At 42.0% G+C, this 21,502-nt stretch overlaps 1 protein-coding gene across 1 annotated transcript in view; it reads right to left on the bottom strand.

The window, feature by feature from the left end:
* IRAG2 (inositol 1,4,5-triphosphate receptor associated 2) overlaps positions 1 to 21,502 on the bottom strand; it is a 73,842-nt gene that overhangs the window by 19,356 nt on the left and 32,984 nt on the right. Inside the window, exons 18-27 of the mRNA XM_087722530.1 lie at positions 21,297 to 21,459; positions 17,487 to 17,548; positions 15,091 to 15,165; positions 12,115 to 12,199; positions 10,011 to 10,152; positions 7,623 to 7,701; positions 6,372 to 6,409; positions 5,573 to 5,634; positions 3,491 to 3,610; positions 1,475 to 1,535 (exon numbers count right to left, since the gene is read on the bottom strand). Of these exons, the coding sequence (XP_087578656.1) occupies positions 1,475 to 1,535; positions 3,491 to 3,610; positions 5,573 to 5,634; positions 6,372 to 6,409; positions 7,623 to 7,701; positions 10,011 to 10,152; positions 12,115 to 12,199; positions 15,091 to 15,165; positions 17,487 to 17,548; positions 21,297 to 21,459 (887 nt within the window). The remainder of the gene's footprint in view (positions 1 to 1,474; positions 1,536 to 3,490; positions 3,611 to 5,572; positions 5,635 to 6,371; positions 6,410 to 7,622; positions 7,702 to 10,010; positions 10,153 to 12,114; positions 12,200 to 15,090; positions 15,166 to 17,486; positions 17,549 to 21,296; positions 21,460 to 21,502) is intronic.

Raw genomic sequence — 21,502 nt, forward strand, 5'->3', positions numbered from 1 at the left:
TGGAGTTCCAGCACCACCAACATTTCAAGGGGTTTGAAGACCTCACAAGATGGGACAAAGTGTTCTCTAAGGGAACATCTGCAGAGCAATCCTAATGCCATCAGGCAGAGGACAAACTGCCAGTGTTTTAGTTGAACTGACCCAGAATGGCACATCAACTAAAGCACAGAATGTGGAGTTTTAGAGTAAAATTTAAAAAAGAAGTCCTTGCAGATTTTATTCCCTAATTGCTGACTCTAGAGGATGATGCTCGTCTCCATTTCAAGGCCACTGAGCCAGCGCTGTCCAAAGACATTTCCATGGACATGTGGCCAGCATGACATCATGGAGCACTGTTACATTCCCACTGCAATGGTACTTATTTATCTACTCGCATATGCATGCTTTTGAACTGCTAGGTTGGCAAGAGCTGGGACGAGGACAGGAGTTCACCCGGTCACGTGGCTCTCTGGTCTCAAATCCTCAGTCATGAGTCCTTGAGTGCCCACAAAAATTCTAAGTCTAATCTACCTTAACTCCCATGATTGTCCCTTGACAGTTAGTAGGTGAGATTCTTGTAGAGAGCTAGAGCTTGAACTTGCAATAAATCTTTATACTCATTTGAACTGCCTGAATCGCCTGGTTTCCCCGTCACCTGACGGTTACGCTAACTTAACAACTGCAGTGATTCGCTTAACAGTTGTGGCAAGAAAAGGCATAAAATGGGACAAACTCTGTTAACTCACTTAGCAACATAAACATTGGGCTCAATTTGGGGGTGGGATTCAGCCAGCTTGCACCAGTTCGAGCGAACCGGATGTTAACTTTATATCTGGTTCACTGAAGTGGTAGTTGCAAGGACTGGCTGGCCCCACCCACCCTGCCCACCTTCCCAGGAGTCTCCATGCGGCCCGTTTATCATGCCAGGTAAGCACAGAGCCTGCTCAGAGGCTCTGAGAGGGCAAAAAATGGGCTTCCCAGAAGTCCAGAAACGAGCCCGTATCCGGCCTCCGGAGGGCCTCCATAGCTCAGTGCAGGCCCTTTTTGCCTTCCCGAAGCCTCGAAGAAAGCCTCCGGAGCCTGGGGAGGGTGAAAAACGGGCCTACCAAAAGCACCAAAAGTCCGAAAACGAGTCTGTTTCTGGCCTCCGGGGAACCTCCAGAGCCCGGAGGAGGTTGGTTTTAGCCTCCAGGAGGTTCGAGGAAAGGCTCCGGAGCCTGGGAATGGCAAAAACTCCCCCCCCCTCTTGCCATGGTCCAGGAAGGCGAGTAGGCCAGGCCCACCATGGAACACCCACCCAGCAACCGGGCAGATTAACCGGTTGCTAACATTTTTCAATCCCACCCCTGACTCAATTGTGGTCATAAATCATGGATTACTTATATTTCCTACAAATATTCCAGATAAAAGAGAGGCACATTGTTGTAATAACCATCTTGATTCCCCCCCCCCCCAATAACTCGATTATACAGTATTTCTGAAACCAGATACTCACTTATCCTGGTTCTTTTGGCATACGAGACTGCTTGACAAATCCTGACATGAAGATGCGCCACCTGCCAAAGAAGAGGAGTCCTAAGCATTGAGCCGCAAATGCTCCTTTGCATGAGTGGAAAACTTAAAAATAAAATAAAAAAACCTCCCAGAAAGCTCATATCAGACCAATGCAGCCATTGGTTCATGAGTATTATTACTTATTATTACAGATTTCCTTGGGGCCTTGAAAGACTACAACTTTAGGGGAGGGGGACAGGGGTGAAATGCTCTGAAGTCTGCTACCAGTTAGTTCGCTACCGGTTTGCTTCACACATGGATGTGTGCAGGCGGACTGCAGGTGCTACCGCGCGGCACTGAAAAAGGAGGGCTAAAAAGCCTTTTCTGAGTCTGCAAAGGTAAATAGAATAGCGAGGAGGAGGGAGCAGCTGTGTCACATATTTACATTCGCTAGAAAGAAGGATTTCCTGCTTTCTAGCCAATATATATCAGCACGGCACAGCTGATTGTCGCACAGATGATCGTCGGAACTACTGGTTCGCCCGAACCGGTAGCCTTTTTTTTTACTACTGGTTCAGGCAAACAGATAGCATTTGACCCTTGGAGGGGAGAAATTATTTAAGAGGATGTCCCAAATGTGCTTTTTCCAAAAAGTAAATGGACCTTCTTGGGTTTTTTCTTTCAAAACATTTCACTTCTCATCCAAGAAGCTTCTTCTTGGCGGCGGTGGCAGCGGAGGTGCCCTGACTCTGCAGGGAGAGTTGGGCCAGGGCATCCTGAGGCTGGGAGGCTCACGAGCGGGGAGTGGAAAAGCCGCTCGCATAACTCCCCTCTCCAGCCGTGCAGAGCCCCATTCATTGACCTAGGGGCATTCCGAAGGCGCCAAGCCGCGCGAGCCAAGGGGGGGGGGGCAGAGAACAGGCACTCACGCGGCTTGGCAATACCCCTAGGTTAATGAATGGCACAGTGCCCGGCTGGAAAGGGGGTTTGCTGGGTGGCTGCTCTTGAGCGTGGTCACTTCATGGCTGCTCTGTTATGCTGCTGTGACAGTGCAACATAGCCGTTCGACCCGGAGGCTGTGCCCGGCTCTTCGGGAGCCTACTTGCAAGAGAGCAGCCACTCGGCAACCCCCCTCTTCAGCTGGGCACAGCACCACTCACCAACCAAGTGGTATCCCGAAGGCGCCAAGCAACACAAGATCTTTGCCCCCCCTTTCCTTCGGCTTGGTGCCTTTGGGATACCGCTTGGTTGGTGAGAGGCGCTCTACCTGGCCAGAGGGGGGTGGTGTTCAGGAGGCTTATTTTCGGGGGAGAGTTTATATTTTTTCCCACCCAAAAATGTGGCGTGGCCCTATTTTCAGGACATGTCATATTTTGGGGGAAACACAGTACATCCGTCCACTTACCACCATTCAATCAGAAGTGAAGAAGCTTCTTGGACGAGAAGTGTAACGTTTTCAAGGAAAAAACCAAGAAAGTCCAGTTGCCTTTAGCGCAGGGCACTAAATTCGATTTCATTGAAACACAACATCAGGATTGTGTTTGACCTTGGGGGGGGGCAGGGGGGTGTAGCTAGCATGATGTCACTTGTGTCGGGGGGGACATGTGGTGGCCTGAGTGCTCTGCCAGCGAAAACGAGCTCCCGAGCTCCGTTTTTGGCTGCGATGGCTTCCTGCAACTCTCTGCCAGAGAAAACGGAGCTTGGGAAGGCCGCACGCGCCCCTCGCAAACTCTGCTTTCGTTAGCAGAGGCTCTGCGGGGCCTATTTCTAGGGTGGCCCCGCAGGCCAGATCTAAGTACCCCGCGGGCCGAATCTGGCCCCCGGGCCTTGATTTTGACACTCCTGTGTTAGTGTGATCCGTTAAGTCGGTCAGTGTGACTTGTAAGCTATGGCTTAAGGCAAGGTGTGAACCCAGCCCAGTTTGGCTTTATCCCAATCCAAGGAATGCTTGTGGTTTCACTCACTTCCTGCTTGCCAAGAGTTTCATATATCTGAAAAAAAGAGTAACAAACAATACCAGTCTTGTTGCTGGAGGCATCTTCTATAGCTTCCTCTTTTGCAGCAACAGTTGCTTCCTCCAACGGTAAAGTAGAGAGGTCTATTTTCCCCTCCGGTTCCGGTAGTGGAGAGTCTGTATCTATAAAGGGAGAAAGGAAACTAATCAAGGAGAGAAGCAACCTATAATTGGAAAATTGCTAATATGACAGGCAGCTCAGATCTCTTGGGTGCTTAAAAGATTTTCATACATTTCAATAGAGCAGAAACCCGCCTTCTGTTAAGCGGACATAACTTGATGGCTTTCAACCATCTGAGCCTCTCTCCGTTTGCCACTCAAATTCTTCGGTTGCGAAGGAAGGAAAATGCTAGTTAGGAAAAAAATATTTTAGTTTTTTTACCGGTGCAGGAAAAGCCAGACCTCGATTCCCACTGCAATCTGTGGAATATCAGAAAATTGAACGATCACAGCCAATGTTTTCTTTTGACGGTATCACTGATCAGGAGTTCTCATTCTGAGGTTGTGGCCGTTTGCTGCAGAAGCCCACAAAAATTCAAAATGTTCTTTGCTCTACTTACCACTCCTCTCTATCAGGCAATCAGAATAGAGCTGGAAGGGACTTTGGAGGTCTTCTAGTCCAATCCAAGCAAGAGATCCTATATATCTATAATGGCAAACCTATGGCACACGAAGTGGCACACGTAGCCAGGTTGCCTGGCACTTGTGGCATTGCCCGTTCCTCTTCTGTGTTTCTGACATGCATATGCACATGAGAATCAGTTGGCCTTTGTGTGTGCGGCAGTGCCGGAAACTGGAAGAGCTTCTTCTGTTTTCCAGCATGAGTGCATGCTGGCCAGCTGATCATCGCGCACACATGCACACCAATAACCAGACTAGCATGCTGGTGCGCATGCGCACACCGGAAACCGGAAGTTCATTTTCCAGTGCACGTATACCTCCTTGGCAGCTCCCCTTCCAGGTTGCAGTCCTGACGAGCGTGTGCGCTCCCTTTTTGGGACTTGGTGCCAAAAATGGAAGTTTTTTCTTAATTATAGGTTGCTTCTCTCCTTGATTAGTTTCCATTCATTGTTTCTTGTCATATCTTCTGGTGCTTTGGAGACTAAGTTAACTCCCCCTCTACTTTGTGGCAGCCCTCAAATACTGGAAGATTGCTATCATGTCACGCCTAGTCCTTCTTTTCTCTGTACTCGCCATAACCAATTCCTGCAACCGTTCTTCATATACAATAATAATATAATAGCAGAGTTGGAAGGGACCTTGGAGGTCTTCTAGTCCAACCCCCTGCCTAGGCAGGAAACCGTATACCGTTCCAGACAAATGGCTATCCAACATCTTCTTAAAGACTTCCAGTGTAGGGGCATTCACAACTTCTGGAGGCAAATTCTGTTCCACTGATTAATTGTTCTAACTGTCAGGAAATTTCTCCTCAGTTCTAAGTTGCTTCTCTCCTTGATTAGTTTCCACCCATTGCTTCTTGTTCTACCCTCAGGTGCCTTGGAGAACAGCTTGACTCCCTCTTCTTTGTGGCAACCCCTGAGATATTGGAACACAGCCATCATGTCTCCCTTAGTCCTTCTTTCTATTAAACATACCCAGTTCTTGCAACCATTCTTCATATGTTTTATCCTCCAGTCCCCTAATCTTCTTTGTTTCTCTTCTCTGCACTTTTTCTAGAGTCTCAACATATTTCTACATTGTGGTGACCAAAACTGAATGCAATACTCCAAGTGTGGCCTTACCAAGGCATTTGTCTACGTTTGTCTCCAGGCATTTAATCACCTTAGTTGCTCTTCTTTACATTTTTTCTAAAGTTTCAACATCTTTTTTGTAATGCGGGGACCAAAACTGGATGCAGGATTCCAGGTGTGGCCTTACCAAGGCTTTATAAAGTGGTACTAATACTTCATGTGATTTTGATTCTATGCCTCTGTTTATACTAAGGATTGTACTAGCCTTTTTGGCAGCTGCAGCACACTGCTGGCTCATATTTAAGTGACTGTCCACTAGGACTCCAAGGTCCCTCCCACATTTACTGGTTTTGAGCCAGGTTTCGCTTAATCTGTACTTTTACTTTCAACATACCTTGTGATTCTTTAATGTCCTCTGCGGCAGAGACAGAAGCTTCTTCGGATGAAATTAGTTCACTGGGAAAAGAATGAGAGATGAGTGGGTTGTAACCTGCCAGCTGCCAGCGGAGCTGGTGGCAGAGTCGGACGATGAGGAGGTTGTGGGGGAACTTGGGCCAGTTCTGGAGTCTGGGGAAGGCTCTGATGAGGGCTCTGTGTCAGAGGCAGAGATAGAACCAGGGCCGTCCGACATTTCCCAGCCATCTGAGGCAGCTGCCTTTGAAGCCTGAGATAAGTGAGGAGGAAGAACAGCTGGGGCCTGTATCAGGTGAGCGTATGCACAGAGCGATTAGGAGAGGGGAACAATGGAGGACAAGGAGTCAATTCGGGAAGCAAAGCACACGTGGATGCTGAATGGCCCTTCCCTGGTTGGGGAATAAATAGAAGGAAAGGGGAGTGGTTGATGTAGGAGACAACAGTTCATATTTCTGAAGATTTTTGCGCATTGTGTTTCGTCCCACAAAGATTGCTTGCCAGAACTTAATTTGCAGCCTTTAGGCTGGGAGCTTATGGTTAGTCTTACAATTATCGCAAGGAACTGATAAGGTCTGTTATTGCAGTTAACTCTTTGAAGGACTATTGCCTGGACTTTTCAGTGGGTGAATGCAATTAATTCACAAAAGGTAAATAAAGAGGGGTTTTTCGTGACAAGGAGTCTGCTTCTTGCTTCTGCTAAGCCTGGGTCAGAACAGAGTGTATAATCCAAAAGCAGAAAAACAAGGTGGATTATGAAATGGATAAGATTTTTCTCTCACCTGAATAAGGTGTCTGTTAAAGCTCCAGCATTACCCTCCTTGAAAAAAAGATGAAACATCTTAGTATTTATAGCCAAACTAAAAACATTGGAAACATTTATTTTTATACATGCAACAACAACAACAAAAAGAGTCATAGGGACATTTCCTTGAGACTGCCTTAGTTTCTGATTTGATGATCTTATAAATTGTCAGGCATAAATAAACAGGAGCATTTGTTGAGTTCAAAGCACAAATCTGGTCAACTAACAAAGTTAAATTGGTACTAGATAAATATCTACATAATTCATGGAGGGTTGGACTTGGATCTCTTGTGGCTGCGTGATGACTCCAAACTAATGACATGTTTAACACTGCCTTCCAGCCCAGCCTGCTCATCTCTTAAATTTTATTAATAATGTAGTCAATACACTACCAATGTATCAAATCAATATCCAACCTACCTTCCATTGAGGACCTGTATACTACACGAGTCAAAAAGAGGGCCATGAAAATATTTACAGACCCCTCCCATCCTGGACATAAATTGTTTCAACTCCTACCCTCAAAAGGACACTATCGAGCACTGCACACCAGAACAACTAGACACAAGGAAACGCCATTACTCTGCTAAACTAATAATTCCATCAACACTGTCAAACTATTTACTGAGTCTGCATTACTATTACTGTTAGTTTTCTCATCGTTCCTATCACTCACCTCCTCCCACTCATGACTGCAGGACTGTAACTAAGCACAGTACACAAAATTGTCTGCTACAACATCCTACCTGTTAATGACTTCTTCAGCTTCAACCACAATAAATACACGGGCAAACAATCAATACAAACTCAAGGTAAACCATTCTAAACTCGATTGTAGAAAATATGACTTCATCAACAGAGTGGTCAACGCCTGGAATGCTCTACCTGACTCCGTTGTTACTTCCTCTAACCCTCACAGCTTCAACCTCAAACTGTCTACCGTAGACTTCACCCATTCCTGAGAGGTCTGTAAAAGGGGGCTTGCATACACGCACCAGCATGCCTACCGTCCCTGTCCTACTGTCCTCATTCATTTGTACTCATTTTCTTTGTTCATATTCATCTTTATACTTATACCTGTTATCTCGTACATGTTTGACAAATTAAATGCATTCATAACTATTCGGGGACAGCACAGCAGAGAAGGAAATAATTCTACTTCCCTGGTTCTGACTGAATGGTCTTCTTCTAGGGAATTTTTTCTTGGAAACAAGTAAATGAAACTAACCTTGGGAGTGTCACCCTCCATCCTTATTCCCAGGACGAGGTCTGCATCCGTCTGGTTACCAACTGAATGGAGATTAGACCTGCCAGCAGAAAGCAATATTTGCATATGGCTGCTATACAGCTTTCCCTTCCCCTAAAGTGAAACGCTGGGGGTTATTTTTATCTACAGCTTTTACCCAAGCGAAGAATATAACCCCAGCTGCAACAGAAAACCAGCGTAAGGCAAAGTAGAATGAGTAGTTGTCACTAGTTTCAGGGGCCTGTATAACCGTATTCCTTGTAGTTGGGGATAATCTTCTTAATAATATATATTATTACGGCAGCAAGAATGGTCTTTGGCTAAAACTGGAAAAACAAGAAAATTCCACAAGAAGAGGAAGTAATTAGGAAAATTCTGATTTGTGTTGAAATGGATAAATTGACGTGGGAATTGAAGAACAAAGACGAATCAAATATTGTAACATCTGGGATAAATTTTACCGATGGTTGGAACAAAAAAAGAAAAGACCCAAAATAAGCAATGACTAAGATTTATAGAATGGAGATTAGAATTATGTATGAAATTATAACTATGAAAATGTATAAGACAAGAACAAAGCAACATGGATGGAAATACGACATCCTTATATTTGTAAATACTGAACAGACCAATTATAAATAAGCATGGTGGTTATAATATTTAACTTTGTATTTTAGTATGTATGGCAAAGACATTGCCAGGATGGTTACACTATGTCCAATGTTTTAATGTGTGTTCAATAAAAAAAAACTTTAAAAAAAACCAGTAATCCTTGTAGCCGAGATAATAACGTCACTCAAAGAGATGAAATTGCAAAAAAAATTGACTTTTGGAAGCAAGCGCTTTCTTAGCCAAGACAGAGAAAAAAATTCAGATAACATTCTCATATAATTGACAATGGTTCATGTGATGACCTTTCACAACATTCGGCCCTCGATTCTTATATTTGAAGGAAAGTAACCCTAACACACATACCCCCATAAAACTGAGTTGGATACCAACTGTTCAGAACAGAAGGCTGCTAAAAAAGTCGCACATGTAACATAGTAATTGCATGGAGATAATACCAGCCTGGCCTGAACAAAACAAAATAAATTATTGATCATTGTTAATTTTAATCGAATTTTTTAAAAAAATGTTATTGTTAATCCGAATTGGGTTTGCTTTGGGATATTCTATTTAATTCTTTTTAACTTTTGTAATATGTGTTTGGTTTTTTAATGTTGTACGCCGCCCTGAGTCCCTGGGAGAAGGGCGGCATATAAATCCAATAAACAAAACCAACCAAACCAAACCCCCCAGAGGAAGAGTGAAGCTTCTAAGAACACAGCTTGCTCAAAAAGAAGTTCATTTGTAAAAAGTATTTGGCCCAAGTGTTGCCCAATTAAGGGGTAATGACTAGAAATACACATACATACATACACATGCACACACACACTCGGACACACACACACAGAGCAATAGCACTTAGACTTATAAATGGCTTCACAGTATTTTCCTCCCCTCTCTAAGCAGTTTTACAGAGTCAACTTATTGCCCACAACAATCTGGGTCCTCATTTTACCGACCTCAGAAGGATGGAAGGCTGAATCAACCTTGAGCCTGGTGAGATTCGAGCTGCCAAATTGCAGGCAGCCGGCAATAAGCAGAAACAACCTGCAGTACTTCACTCTAACCACTGCACCGCCGTGGCTCATGGTGGGCTGTTAGATGTTGGACATGCCTATAGTTGTTATAGTTATAGTTGCGTTTATTTATAGGCCGCCCTTTTCCCTGAGGGGACTCAGGGCGGCTAACAACTTAAGAAGCCTATGAATGTCTTCTTATGTTCCAAAGATGACCTTGAAGGCGAAGCTACTTCTGGATGATGGGACAGGCAAAGCTATTGGTTCTGCTAACTAATCTATCGTAAAAAGTTTACAGTTGAGTGAATATAGCTACATCTACTGTATATCGATCGATTGATATAAATATGTATACACATACAAACATATATACATGCACACACATATATTTACATATATTTACATATGTATGTATGTATGTATGTATGTATGTATGTATGTATGTATGTATGTATGTATAAACATATACCCATATCCATATATTTATATATCCATATCTATATATAGTACACTTCTTAACTACTCATCTCCCTTGGAGAAGGCTCTGGGTGGTATACAATTTAGTCAATAAAATTAAGCATTAAAACAAGAATTATTTTAAAATATACAAAAAATATAAAATCAAAAGATGGAGAATTTAGCAGTTGTTAATACAGATGGGGGAGGGGGGATTCTCATGGAGTCAACCAGCCCCATGGTTGTGTGGGCAGAGGCAACATTTTAAAAACTGGGTCTCTGATCTTACTTGTATTCATCCAAAATCACATCTGAGGTGGTTCCATTTCTTAAGCCTTGTTTTCCAAATATCAACAATATTTGAGAATTTTCAACAGTCCTGGGCAGAGAGCGTCTTTGAACCAGTTGCAGAGAATCAAGGCACAATGCTTCTGTTAAAGATACAAAGAAGGAGAGGGTGGCAGAATTATTCATGGGAGGAAGCCCCAAAAAATGTGGCTTTGTTTATCTGGAATTATGCAGATCAAGGCTATTGGGTTGGCATGTCTATGGAGATTCTCAATCATCCAGATCCTGGTTATCTCAAAAGTGGTTTTTCCCCCTAAAAGGCATCTGGATTTTCTTGGTGTTTACTTTGAAAAAGTTTCTTTCCTCGTCCAGGAAGCTTCTTGGGTTTCCTTTTGGGACAATTGAATTGGGATATTGCAAAGTACAGTTTGGTCCTCCAAGGTGTAAGTCATGTGGCCAATTTCAAACAGTTTTTGAAATCTGAGAGTTTTACATACAAAGGTAAAGGTTCCCCTTGCACATATGTGCTAGTCGTTCCCGAATCTAGAGGGCAGGGCTCATCTCTGTTTCAAAGCCGAAGAGCCAGCGCTGTCCGAAGACGTCTCTGTCTTCATGTGGCCAGCATGACTAAACGCCTAAACACTTAAAAGGAACACTGTTACCGTCCCATCAAATATGGTCTCTATTTTTCTACTTGCATCTTTACATGCTTTCGAACTGGTAGGTTGGCAGAAGCTGAGGCAAGTGACGGGAGGTCACTCCATTACGCAGCGCTAGGGATTCGAATTGCCGAACTGCTGACTTTTCTGATCGACAAGCTCAGCATCTTAGCCACTGAGCCACCGCACCCCCTACTTTACATACAAATGACCATTCATAAAACTGATTGCTCAATATAGACATTTCAGTCAGAGCCTTTCTAATGTCTGCTGAGCTGCACGGTTTCAAAAAAAGTTGTCTACTTTAATCTTCATCCATGGATGGATGATAGATGCAAATGCTAATCAACGAAAGCATAAATACATACAATATTCATGAAAAAGTAACTCCAGAATAAGAGAGTTGGAAGGGACCTTGGAGGTCTTCTAGTCCAACCCCCTGTTCAGGCATTTCAGACAAATGGTTGTCTAATCTCTTCTTAAAAACTTCCAGTGTTGGAGCATTCACAACGTCTGGAGGCAAATTGTTACACTGTTTAATTGTTCTAACTACAACTTAATAATAACATTAAAAGGGGATGGAAGAACCTGGAAAATGATGTTGGAAACAAAAGGATTCACAAACTTTTGAGTATGTTGCTTCCCAGTTTTCTTCTTTACCCCTTTCTTAATCTATCTATCTATCTATCATCTATCTATCTATCTATCTATCTATCTATCTATCTATCTATCTATCTATCTATCTATCTATCTATCTAATCTATCTTTCTTTTTATCTATCTATCTATCTATCTATATATCATTATCTATCTATCTATCTATCTATCTATCTATCTATCTATCTATCTATCTATCTATCATCTACCTATCCACACACAATTTGAATACATAATATATAAATTTTGAATGTGTGTGTGTGTGTGTGTGTGTTTTTAAAGTCACAACCCCTGGCATGCCCAAATATGGGAGGAAGGTCACTACTTCCATTCTCTGTCCATCGGCTCGTCATAAGAGACCATCCAGACAGAAACCCAATATTTTTACTGTTGCCTTTGTTACATTTACAGCACAGGTTCCAATCCCAGTAAGGGTATGGCCAGCTGATGAGAGCTAAATAGCTTGAAATAGATCTATACTAGTCTCCCTTTATTTATTTATCAGCCCAAATACAACACACACACACACACACACACACACACACACACACGTGTGTGTGTGTGTATGTGTGTGTGTATACATACATACATACATACATACATACATACATACATACATACATACATACATACATATATATATATATATATATATATATATATATATATATTCAAATTTTGAAAAACAACACATAGCAACATTGAAGTCAGATGATACTGGTTTCTTCTTCTAGGGCTCTCCTCCTTTTTAAGCCAATCCATTTGCAACCAAGGTATATTTTAAGCTTACCGAGCAGTAAAATATCTTGCGTGGACCAGCATGTGCTCCAAGGCCAGGACAGCTGGCTTCCTAGTCTTTGATAGCAACACGTTTCCTATTTAAAAAAGAGGAACTAAAAGTAAGAAGCCAGAATGCACTTTGCAGAAAGTAAATTGTGCAGAAATGGATAGAGTAGAACTTATTATTAAGTAAAAGGAAGAAACTGAATATTTCTTGACATGGGATTTATTTGATCAGTGGTTAGCTAATAAAAACGGAAGTTAGAAACATGGAAATATAACAAAAGGATCATTGCAATAAGGGAGATTTGTTAAAATGGATAATTAATTAATTATTATTATTATTATTATTATTATTATTATTATTATTATACAATTGTATCACAGCGGCCAGTTGTTTCGCCGGATTTGGCATTGGTTACTAGTCGGGCCCCACCCAGGGGCCTAGGACGTCGTAACGTATTTTCGTAATATGCGTGCAGATCCAAGCAGTGCGGCTTTTTGCATTTGACTGATGGTGATTTTGTCAATTTTTAACTGTTTTAAATGTAATTCCAGTGCTTTTGGAATAGCACCCAGTGTGCCAATTACCACTGGAATTACCACTGCTGGTTTGTGCCATAGTCGTTGAATTTCAATTTTTAAATCAGGGTATTTCGCGATTTTTTCATGTTCCTTCTCGGAGACCCTGCTATCACCTGGTATTGCGATGTCTATGATTGTGACCTTATTTTTCTCAACCAGTGTGATGTCTGGTGTATTATGCGCCAGTATTTTGTCGGTTTGTATACGGAAATCCCACAAGATCTTGACCATCTGATTTTCGGTGACTTTTTCAGGCTGATGTTCCCACCAGTTTTTTGCTGTTTTGATATTGTAATTTTTGCACAAATTCCAATGGATCATTTGTGCTACTGAATTGTGCCGCAATTTATAATCAGTCTGCGCGATTTTTTTACAGCAGCTGAGTATGTGATCAACAGTTTCATCAGCTTCTTTGCAAAGTCTGCATTTGGCATCATCAGAGGATTTTTCGATTTTGGCCTTAATGGCATTTGTGCGGATAGCTTGTTCTTGCGCAGCCAGGATTAGTGACTCTGTTTCTTTCTTTAATGTACCTGTTGTTAACCATAACCAAGTTTGTTCACTGTCCACTTTATCTTTTATTTTTTCCAGAAATTGGCCATGCAGTGCTTTGTTCTGCCAACTCTCCATTCTTGATTTTATCACATCTTTTCTGTATTCTTGTTTCGTCTGTTGGGCCTTCAGTAGATTTTTGTTCTTTACTTCGATTAATAGATGTTCTTGATTTTCTTTTAAATAATCAGCCAGTGCATGTTTTTCTTCTTCAACTGTTTGCTTCACTTGTAATAATCCTCTGCCACCTGATTTTCGGGGCAGATATAGTGTATCAGTATCACCACGTGGATGTAAACTGTAGTGCATTGTCATTAGTTTCCTGGTTTTTCGGTCCAAAAGGTCCAAATCAGCTTGTGTCCAGTTAACTATACCAGCTGTGTATCTTATGACTGGTATTGCCCAGGTATTTATGGCCTTGATTGTATTTCCACCATTCAATTTAGATTTTAAAATTTTCCTAACTCTGTTGGTGTACTCTCGCCTGACAATAGTTTTTACTTCTCCATGCTTGATGTTATCCAACTGCAGAATGCCTAAGTATTTGTAGGCTTCATTTTCTTTGCATTTAATTAATTGGCCATTGGGCATTTCAATTCCCTCACATGCAGTGATTTTGCCCCTTTTTATGGATACAGTGGTGCATTTTTCCATGCCAAACTGCATTGAAATATCGGTGCTGAATACTCGGACTGTGTTTGTCAATGATTGGATTTCTATTTCTGACTTTCCATAGAGTTTCAAATCATCCATATATAGTAAATATTATTATTATTATTATTATTATTATTATTATTATTATTATTATTATTATTATTATTATTATTATTATTATTATTATTATATACAGTACTTTATTCATTAAACATGAAACTCGGCCAACTAAACATTCAGAAATGCATTACATATACCATTAACTGGAGCTAATAGTTGATACGGTTTGCTGCCAGCGTCCTAGGTATCACCGAAGTACCTTCTTAAAATATAAGATGTTCCAATTAGCGTAGTTTTTTGCAGTTCCGCTGGTGTTATTACCGGAAGCTGCAATTTGTTGATGCATCTTATAAAATTCTTGGACATGGTGCCAAGTGCCCTGATGACAATGGGTATCACTGGTACATGCTTCATCTATAGCTGTGTAGTGCTCGAGGTAGGAACAAAAATGGAACCTTGATTTTGGGTGTTACTGATTAGATGGATTTGTGGTTACAGAAATGGCTAGTTTATACATTATTATGGAAAGAGTAAAAAGTTGAGGTTTGATGTCTTATTCTAATGCACCAGAGAGAGTTGGAAGTCAATGCCTTTTTTTCCTTTTTTCCCTTCTTTCCTACACTTTTCTCCATTCCTTTCCCTTCCTTTTGTTCCTTATTATTTGCTCTTGTATTTCGTATAAGCTAATTAAAAAAAAGGAACATTATGTACTGCTGGCTGCCAGCTTGGCTGGCTTCAGAAAAGGGACCAATTCCTGGAAGTCGCAAGGACCAATGGCTATTAGATGACCTCTGGGGGTTATATGCTAAGAGATTAGTGGGCTTCCATGTACGGAAGGCCCAAAATCGGGCGCGGGGGTGTCACACGTGCATGCACGGGGGAAGCGGGAGTGAAGGAAGTCACGTGCAGATGCGCAGGGGGAGGGGTGTTGCTCCCACATTGCATTATGGGTGCTGGCACGCGTGCTGTCGCAAACACACATACACGTCCTGTTTGCCATCACTGGTACATAGAGGGACATTCAGTTCTTTATCATCTCTGCTCAGTCAACTTTACAAGCACGAACATTGCAAATGATCAGTTCCTATTCAAGTTCTCATCCAACCTACATTTCCAAAACTTGCTTTGCGCTTACCTCCTCTTCTGTCCTTATCTCTCGGTTGACGCTCGAGCAGGACGAAGGGCTCGCATCACGATCAAACGCACACCTCTGTTTTAACAGAAAGTTAGCATGCTGGTCAATGGAAAGGAAGGTCAGTTTACCAAGCAAACCTAGGTATGTTTTGGAAGCACAGCTGCTATCTAAGAGGACAAGTGCTAAATGCCTGAAGCCAAGAAGAAATAAGAGTTTGGTTCCTGCAGAAGGTACATAGAAACATATTTTTCAAGAACCCAAAAGGTTGAATGCAAGTTTTGCATGCCAAAGGCCTTAAATAACCTCTCAGTTTTAGGGCTGGGGAAAACCCTGCTTGATGTTTTCAATCAGCACAGAAGATGCTGTTCTAGATTTGATCTAGATTTGATCACCTAGATTTGATCATCTCAGTTGCGGTTTGTGCTGATTGGAACCAAACAAAGTTATCCCTTGAGAAAATTTTTCTTCAAAAGAGGGTTGCTAGCTATCAGAAATGTGTGAGCCCAAATCCCAGAACTTGTTCCAACTTTGCCTGAGACAATGCCCCAGATAAATTGACACAGTCCCATTTGGGAAATGACAGCCTGTTGTGGCCCGCCAGCAGCCAGTGGAGCTGGCAGCAGAGTCGGACAGTGAGGAGGTTGTTGAGGAGCATGGGCCAGTCCTGGAGGCTGGGGAAGGCTCGGACGAGGGCTCTGCGTCGGAGGCAGAAATGGGGCCAAGGCGTCTGGCAGTGATCAGGTGCCTACGGAGCTAGACAGCAGTGAGGCAGAGGAATAGCTGGAGCCTGTTCCCAGTGTGCGCATGCACAGAGCTGCCAGAAGAAAAGAACAACTAAGAAATCAGGGTAGACTTGGGAGTAATGTCACAGGTCAAAAGTGATTGGCCCCTCCCACAGGAGATAAAAGAGGAGTTGAAGGGAGGGGGATTTGTAGGAAACAATTCGTTCATTCGGTCGTTAGATTAGTTTCAGGAGTGTGAAGATCTGTCCGTGAATCTCAGAGACTCTGTGCCCAGTCTTTCCTTGCACAGCACCTCATTTGGAAAATATTTACATGCAGCTTTCCAAGATAGATAAAGTCCATAGTCATAAATATTCCTTTGAAAGACTGTTTGCCAGGCCTTGCTGGATGTGAATGAGAGGAATTCACATTCGTTTAATAAAAGGGGTTTTGTTGGGATCAGGACTCTGCCTCATGCATTTTGGGGAAGCCTCGGCCCAGTTTTAAAGGAAAAGCATTCAAGATAAAGGTATTACAACACCTATGCTTTACTGCATCACCCACATAGTATCCAACTTCATTATTCAATTTAGCTGTGAGGGCATGTGGCACTCTTTTACCTACGACAATGACAACAATAACCCTGGCACTTGCATTATGATACTTGCATCATCTATTATTTTTAATGTTTTTCTCTTTTATTGATTTTATTGTAATGCTTTTGATTGTCAGGAGCTGCCCAAACTATGAGAATTCAGCAAAATACAAGTTTAATAAATCATTATTATACAATGACAGAATGCAGAAAAACCAAGACATTAGAGCCAGGCTGGTCTAGTGGTTAAGGCACCAGGCCAGAGTCTGTGAGATTGTGAGTTCTAGTCCTACCTTAGGCCTAGAGGCCAGCTAGGTGATTTTGGGAAGTTCGTTCCCGAACCTCCGGGCAGGCCATTGAGCCATTTTTCGCCCTCCCCAGGTTCCGGAGGCTTTCCTGAATGGGGGTCATGCACGCATGCGCATGGGGGGGATTCGCACGCAAATACAATTTTTTGGTACGCCTTTAGAAAAAGGCTAGCTATCATTGGACTGGCACGTACACTATATTACCAAAAGTATTCGCTCACCTGCCTTTACTCGCATATGAACTTATTGTAAGTGACATCAATTCCTAATCCATAGGGTTCAATATGACGTCGGTCCACCCTTTGCAGCTATAACAGCTTCAACTCTTCTGGGAAGGCTGTCCACAAGGTTCAGGAGTGTCTTTATGGGAATTTTTGACCATTCTTCCAGAAGCGCATTTGTGAGGTCTCACACTGATGTTGGACGAGTTTACGTGGCCTACTGCTTCGTGGCTGAGTTGCTGTCATTCCCAAACACTTCCACGTTCTTATAATACAGCTGACTGTGGAATATTTAGGAGCGATTTCACAACTGGGTTTGTTGCACAGGTGGCATCCAATCACAGTTCCACACTGGAATTCACTGAGCTCCTGAGAGCCACCCATTCTTTCACAAATGTTTGTAAAAACAGTCTGCATGCCTAGGTACTTGATTTTACACACCTGTGGCCATGGGAGTGATTGGAGCACCTGATTCTGATTATTTGGATGGGTGAGCGAATACTTTTGGCAATATAGTGAATGTGGGAGGGGAATCTTTACCTTTACCTACCTGACAAAGTACACCACAGAACAGTCTTCTTAAATACTTCTCCTTGAGTGACTCCAGAGCAGCTACAAAACATTAGACAATAGTTGATGAGTATCTATAAACTATAGCTTTCCCATTCTCATCTAACAAAAATATATTAAATAAATGAATATTCCAGATAAGGAAGACAGCATCTAATAGAAGTAGTCCTCCGTGTATGACCACCATTGAGCCCAAAATGCATGTTGCCAAGTGAGAAATTTGTTAAGTGAGTTTTGCCTATTTTATGACTTGCCACTTTTCTTTTAAATTTATTTTCTATTAAATACATTTCTTAGTGCTTAATAAACATCAAGTTTTCTGGGAATTTAGTTTTCTTAACAATACAAATTTATGTTCTTAATCTCCACCCCTTTTTTCCAACCATTGGTAAAATAAATTCCATGTTTGATAATATTCTACATCTTCTTTCTGCTTAATTTTCAATGTCAATCTATCCATTTCTGCACAATCTAGTATCTTCCTATCTCTTCATCTGGGGGCATGTCTTCATTTTTCCAGTATTGTGCAAATATCCTCACTGCTGTTAAGACATGCAATATTAAATACATACTTTTCCTATCAATTTTGTTTCTGCTATTATACCTAATAAAAATAGGAATTTTAATCAGGGTTAAAATCTACATGTTTCCTACATGATTAGCTAGGGAAGAAATTTGAGCCATAATATAGAGTTAGAAAAATGGGTAAATTATGGGAAAGAAATTATAAATTTACGATGGCAGTTTTCTTTCTTACAAAGAAAACCTCTATAAAATGTTTTATAGATGGCATTTGCCTCCAGCGAGATTGGCCAAAATGTACCCAAATTTATCCCCAAAATGTTGGAGATGGAGCCACAAGTCTGGAACATCCTACCATATGTGATGGACATGCCCCATCACAAGGAAATACTGGTGCAAAAACCAGAAGCATTCTTATTAGGACTATTAGACCAAAAAATAGATAAACAATTTCAATACATAATCATGCACATACTCACTGGAGCTAGGATGGCTTTTGCACAAAACTGGAAAAAAATAAATACACCCGCAGATGAAACAATAATTAGAAAAGTACTCGAATGTGCAGAGATGGACAAAATGACAATAGAACTAAAATAAAGAGAAGAATCGGATTTCTATAAAATATGGAACAGCATTTATAAGTGGCTAGAAAACAGAAGCCAAAACAGAAAATAGAGAATGTAAATATATGGTGATATAAATAATATTATTTTAAATGTTAGTACTACTGTTGTTATATTATAGGACAAGGTAAAAGCAACAGGGAAGCAAGGCAGAATGGAGAACTATAAAGGCTAAACATGAAAGCTGATACAGAAGGCTCTATAATTATTTTATATTGTTATGTATGTTTTGTGTTTCGTTTTTTTCTTATTGTGTTTTTCTTTCTGTTTTTAAAGATTAAAACATTCAATAAAAATTATTTAATAAAAAAAATCTACATGTTTCCTATCAACTTTTCTAGCCACCTGTGTCTCTTTGCCCACTTATGATAAAATGTCCACCATACATGATAAAATGTGTTTGTCACCATGGTTGTTAAATTAGTAACCCAGTTGTTAAGTGAATCCGGATTCCCAATGGACTTGGCTTGTCAGAAGGTTGCAAAAGGGGATCACAAGACCCAGGGACACTGCAACTGTCGTAAATGTGAGTCAGTTGTAAAGCATCTGAGTGTAAATCAAGAGACCACGGGGATGCTGCAACGGTCATAAGTACGGAAAACAACTGTAAGTCACTTTTTTCAGTGCCATAGCAGCTTTGTAACTTAGTCACTAAAAGAATGTTTATAAGTTGAAGACTAGCTGTATACATTTAGGCAAGAAAAAGGAAATGCACAGGTGCAGTATAGGTGGTACCTTGCTCAATAGTAGTAACTGTGAGAGGGAACTTGGAGTCCTAGTGGACAACCATTTAAATAGGAGCCAGCTGTGTGCAGCAGCTGCCAAAAAATCCAACATAGTTCTAGGCTGCCTAAACAGAGGAAGAGAATCAAGATCACGTGAAGTGTTAATACCACTTTATAATGTCTTGGTGAGGCCACACTTGGAATACGGCATTCAGTTTTGGTTGCCACAATGTAGAAAAGATGTGGAGACTCTAGAAAGAGTGCAGAGAAGAGCAACAAAGAGGATTAGGGGACTGGAGGCTAAAACATATGAAGAATGGTTTCAGAAACTGGGTATGTCTAGTTTAATTAAAAAAAGGACCAGGGGAGACATGATAGCAGTCTTCCAATATCTCAGGGGTTGCCACAAGGAAGAGGGAGTCAAACTATTCTCCAAGGCACTTGAGGGTAGAACAAGAAGCAATGGGTGGAAACTAATCAAGGAGAGAAGCAACTTAGAACTGAGGAGGAATTTCCTGACAGTTAGAACAATTAATCAGTGGAACAACTTGCCTCCAGAAGCTGTGAATGCCCCAACAATGGAAGTTTTTAAGAAGATGTTGGATAGCCATCTGTCTGAAACGGTATAGGGTTTCCTGCCTAGGCAGGGGGTTGGACTAGAAGACTTCCAAGGTCCCTTCTAACTCTGCTATTGTATTGCATTGTATTATATACCATCACACTTGCTGTCAATCAATAGCCAATGACAGACCTACTGCAAGGCCCCAGTTTCCACAGGCAAAGTTTTTCCAATTATAGTTTTTGAGGAACAATAAGAAAGAGAAGTTGCCTTCACACCTTTCTTGTTTTGGAGCCAAGTTCTGGACCACATCAGGAACTTGAAGCAATGTAGCAACCTCTGCTCTTACACAAGTGAGTCATCTCTAGAAATCACAGAGCTATATTGGACTATATATCAACCCTCATGACTCACAGCAGCTCAGGATGTTGTTGTTAGCTGTGAAGTTGTATCCCACCCATTGCAACCCCATGGGCAACGTACCGCCCATGGGGTTGTCACGGCAAAGATACAGGAGTGGGTTCAGGGGTGGGTTCCGGCTTCTCCTACTGCCGGTTCGCTCAGGGATGTGCTTCCGGGGGGGGGGGGGGGCATGCTTTGCGCCCGTGCTATGCTTGCATGCGCAGAAATAAAATAATTGCTTCTGATAGAACCGGTTCGGGCATGTGTCCGGTCGAGTTACTACCTACTCGGCTGAAGCGGTCCGAACTGGTAGGAACCCAACTCTGAGTGGGTCGCCATTTCCTTCTCCAGTGGGTCACGTTGTCAGAGCTCTCTGCTATGACCTGTCCGTTTTGGGTGCCCTGCGCGGCAGAACTGATAGCTTCATTGAGCTACGCAAGCCTCTTCCCCACAACAAGATAATAATCAATTGTTTTGTCAGCCCAACATAGGGAAGATAATTCTTTTATCTGTTAAGAATTATAGTATAGTTAGTTGACTTATAATGATTCATTTAGTGACCATTTGAAGTTACAACCTTGTTCAGCTTCCATCCATTATTCCTTGTCTGGCTTTCAGGTGCTTTGGAAAATAGCTTGACCCCCCCCTCCTCTCTGTGGCAGCCCCTCAAATATTGGATCACTGCTATCCTGTCTCCCCTGGTCCTTCTCTTCACTAGACTAGATATACCCAGTTCCTGCAACCGTTCATCGTATGTTTTAGCCTCCAGTCCCCTAATCATCCTGGTTGCTCTTCTCTGCACTCTTTCTAGAATTTCAATATCTTTTTTATAGTGTGGTGACCAAAACTGAATGCAGTATTCTACGTATGGTCTTACTCAGGCTTCATATCCCCCAAGACGAATGCAGGTTGCAACCTAAAAGGACGGAAGGACCAAAGAGTTGAGAGATACTTACTACTTTGTTCCTTAAGTTGCCGTTCCAGCTGTTGGCAAGTTTGCGTTAAATCTGTATTTCTACCCCGGAGTCTTCCTTGCTCGCCAGCGCTTTCTTCTAGCTTCTTCTGTAAAGACCCTACTTCCCCGTGGGCAGCGTGATAGTCACTCTCGCGATCCTTAACCTTAAAGAAAGCAGCGACAGCAGGTCAACTCAAGTTTCCGGCA

This window comes from Thamnophis sirtalis, unplaced genomic scaffold (assembly GCF_051295495.1).
Source record: "Thamnophis sirtalis isolate CommonGarterSnake01/CBP01778 unplaced genomic scaffold, rThaSir2_p1.2 scaffold_9, whole genome shotgun sequence".
Lineage (NCBI taxonomy): Eukaryota > Metazoa > Chordata > Lepidosauria > Squamata > Natricidae > Thamnophis > Thamnophis sirtalis.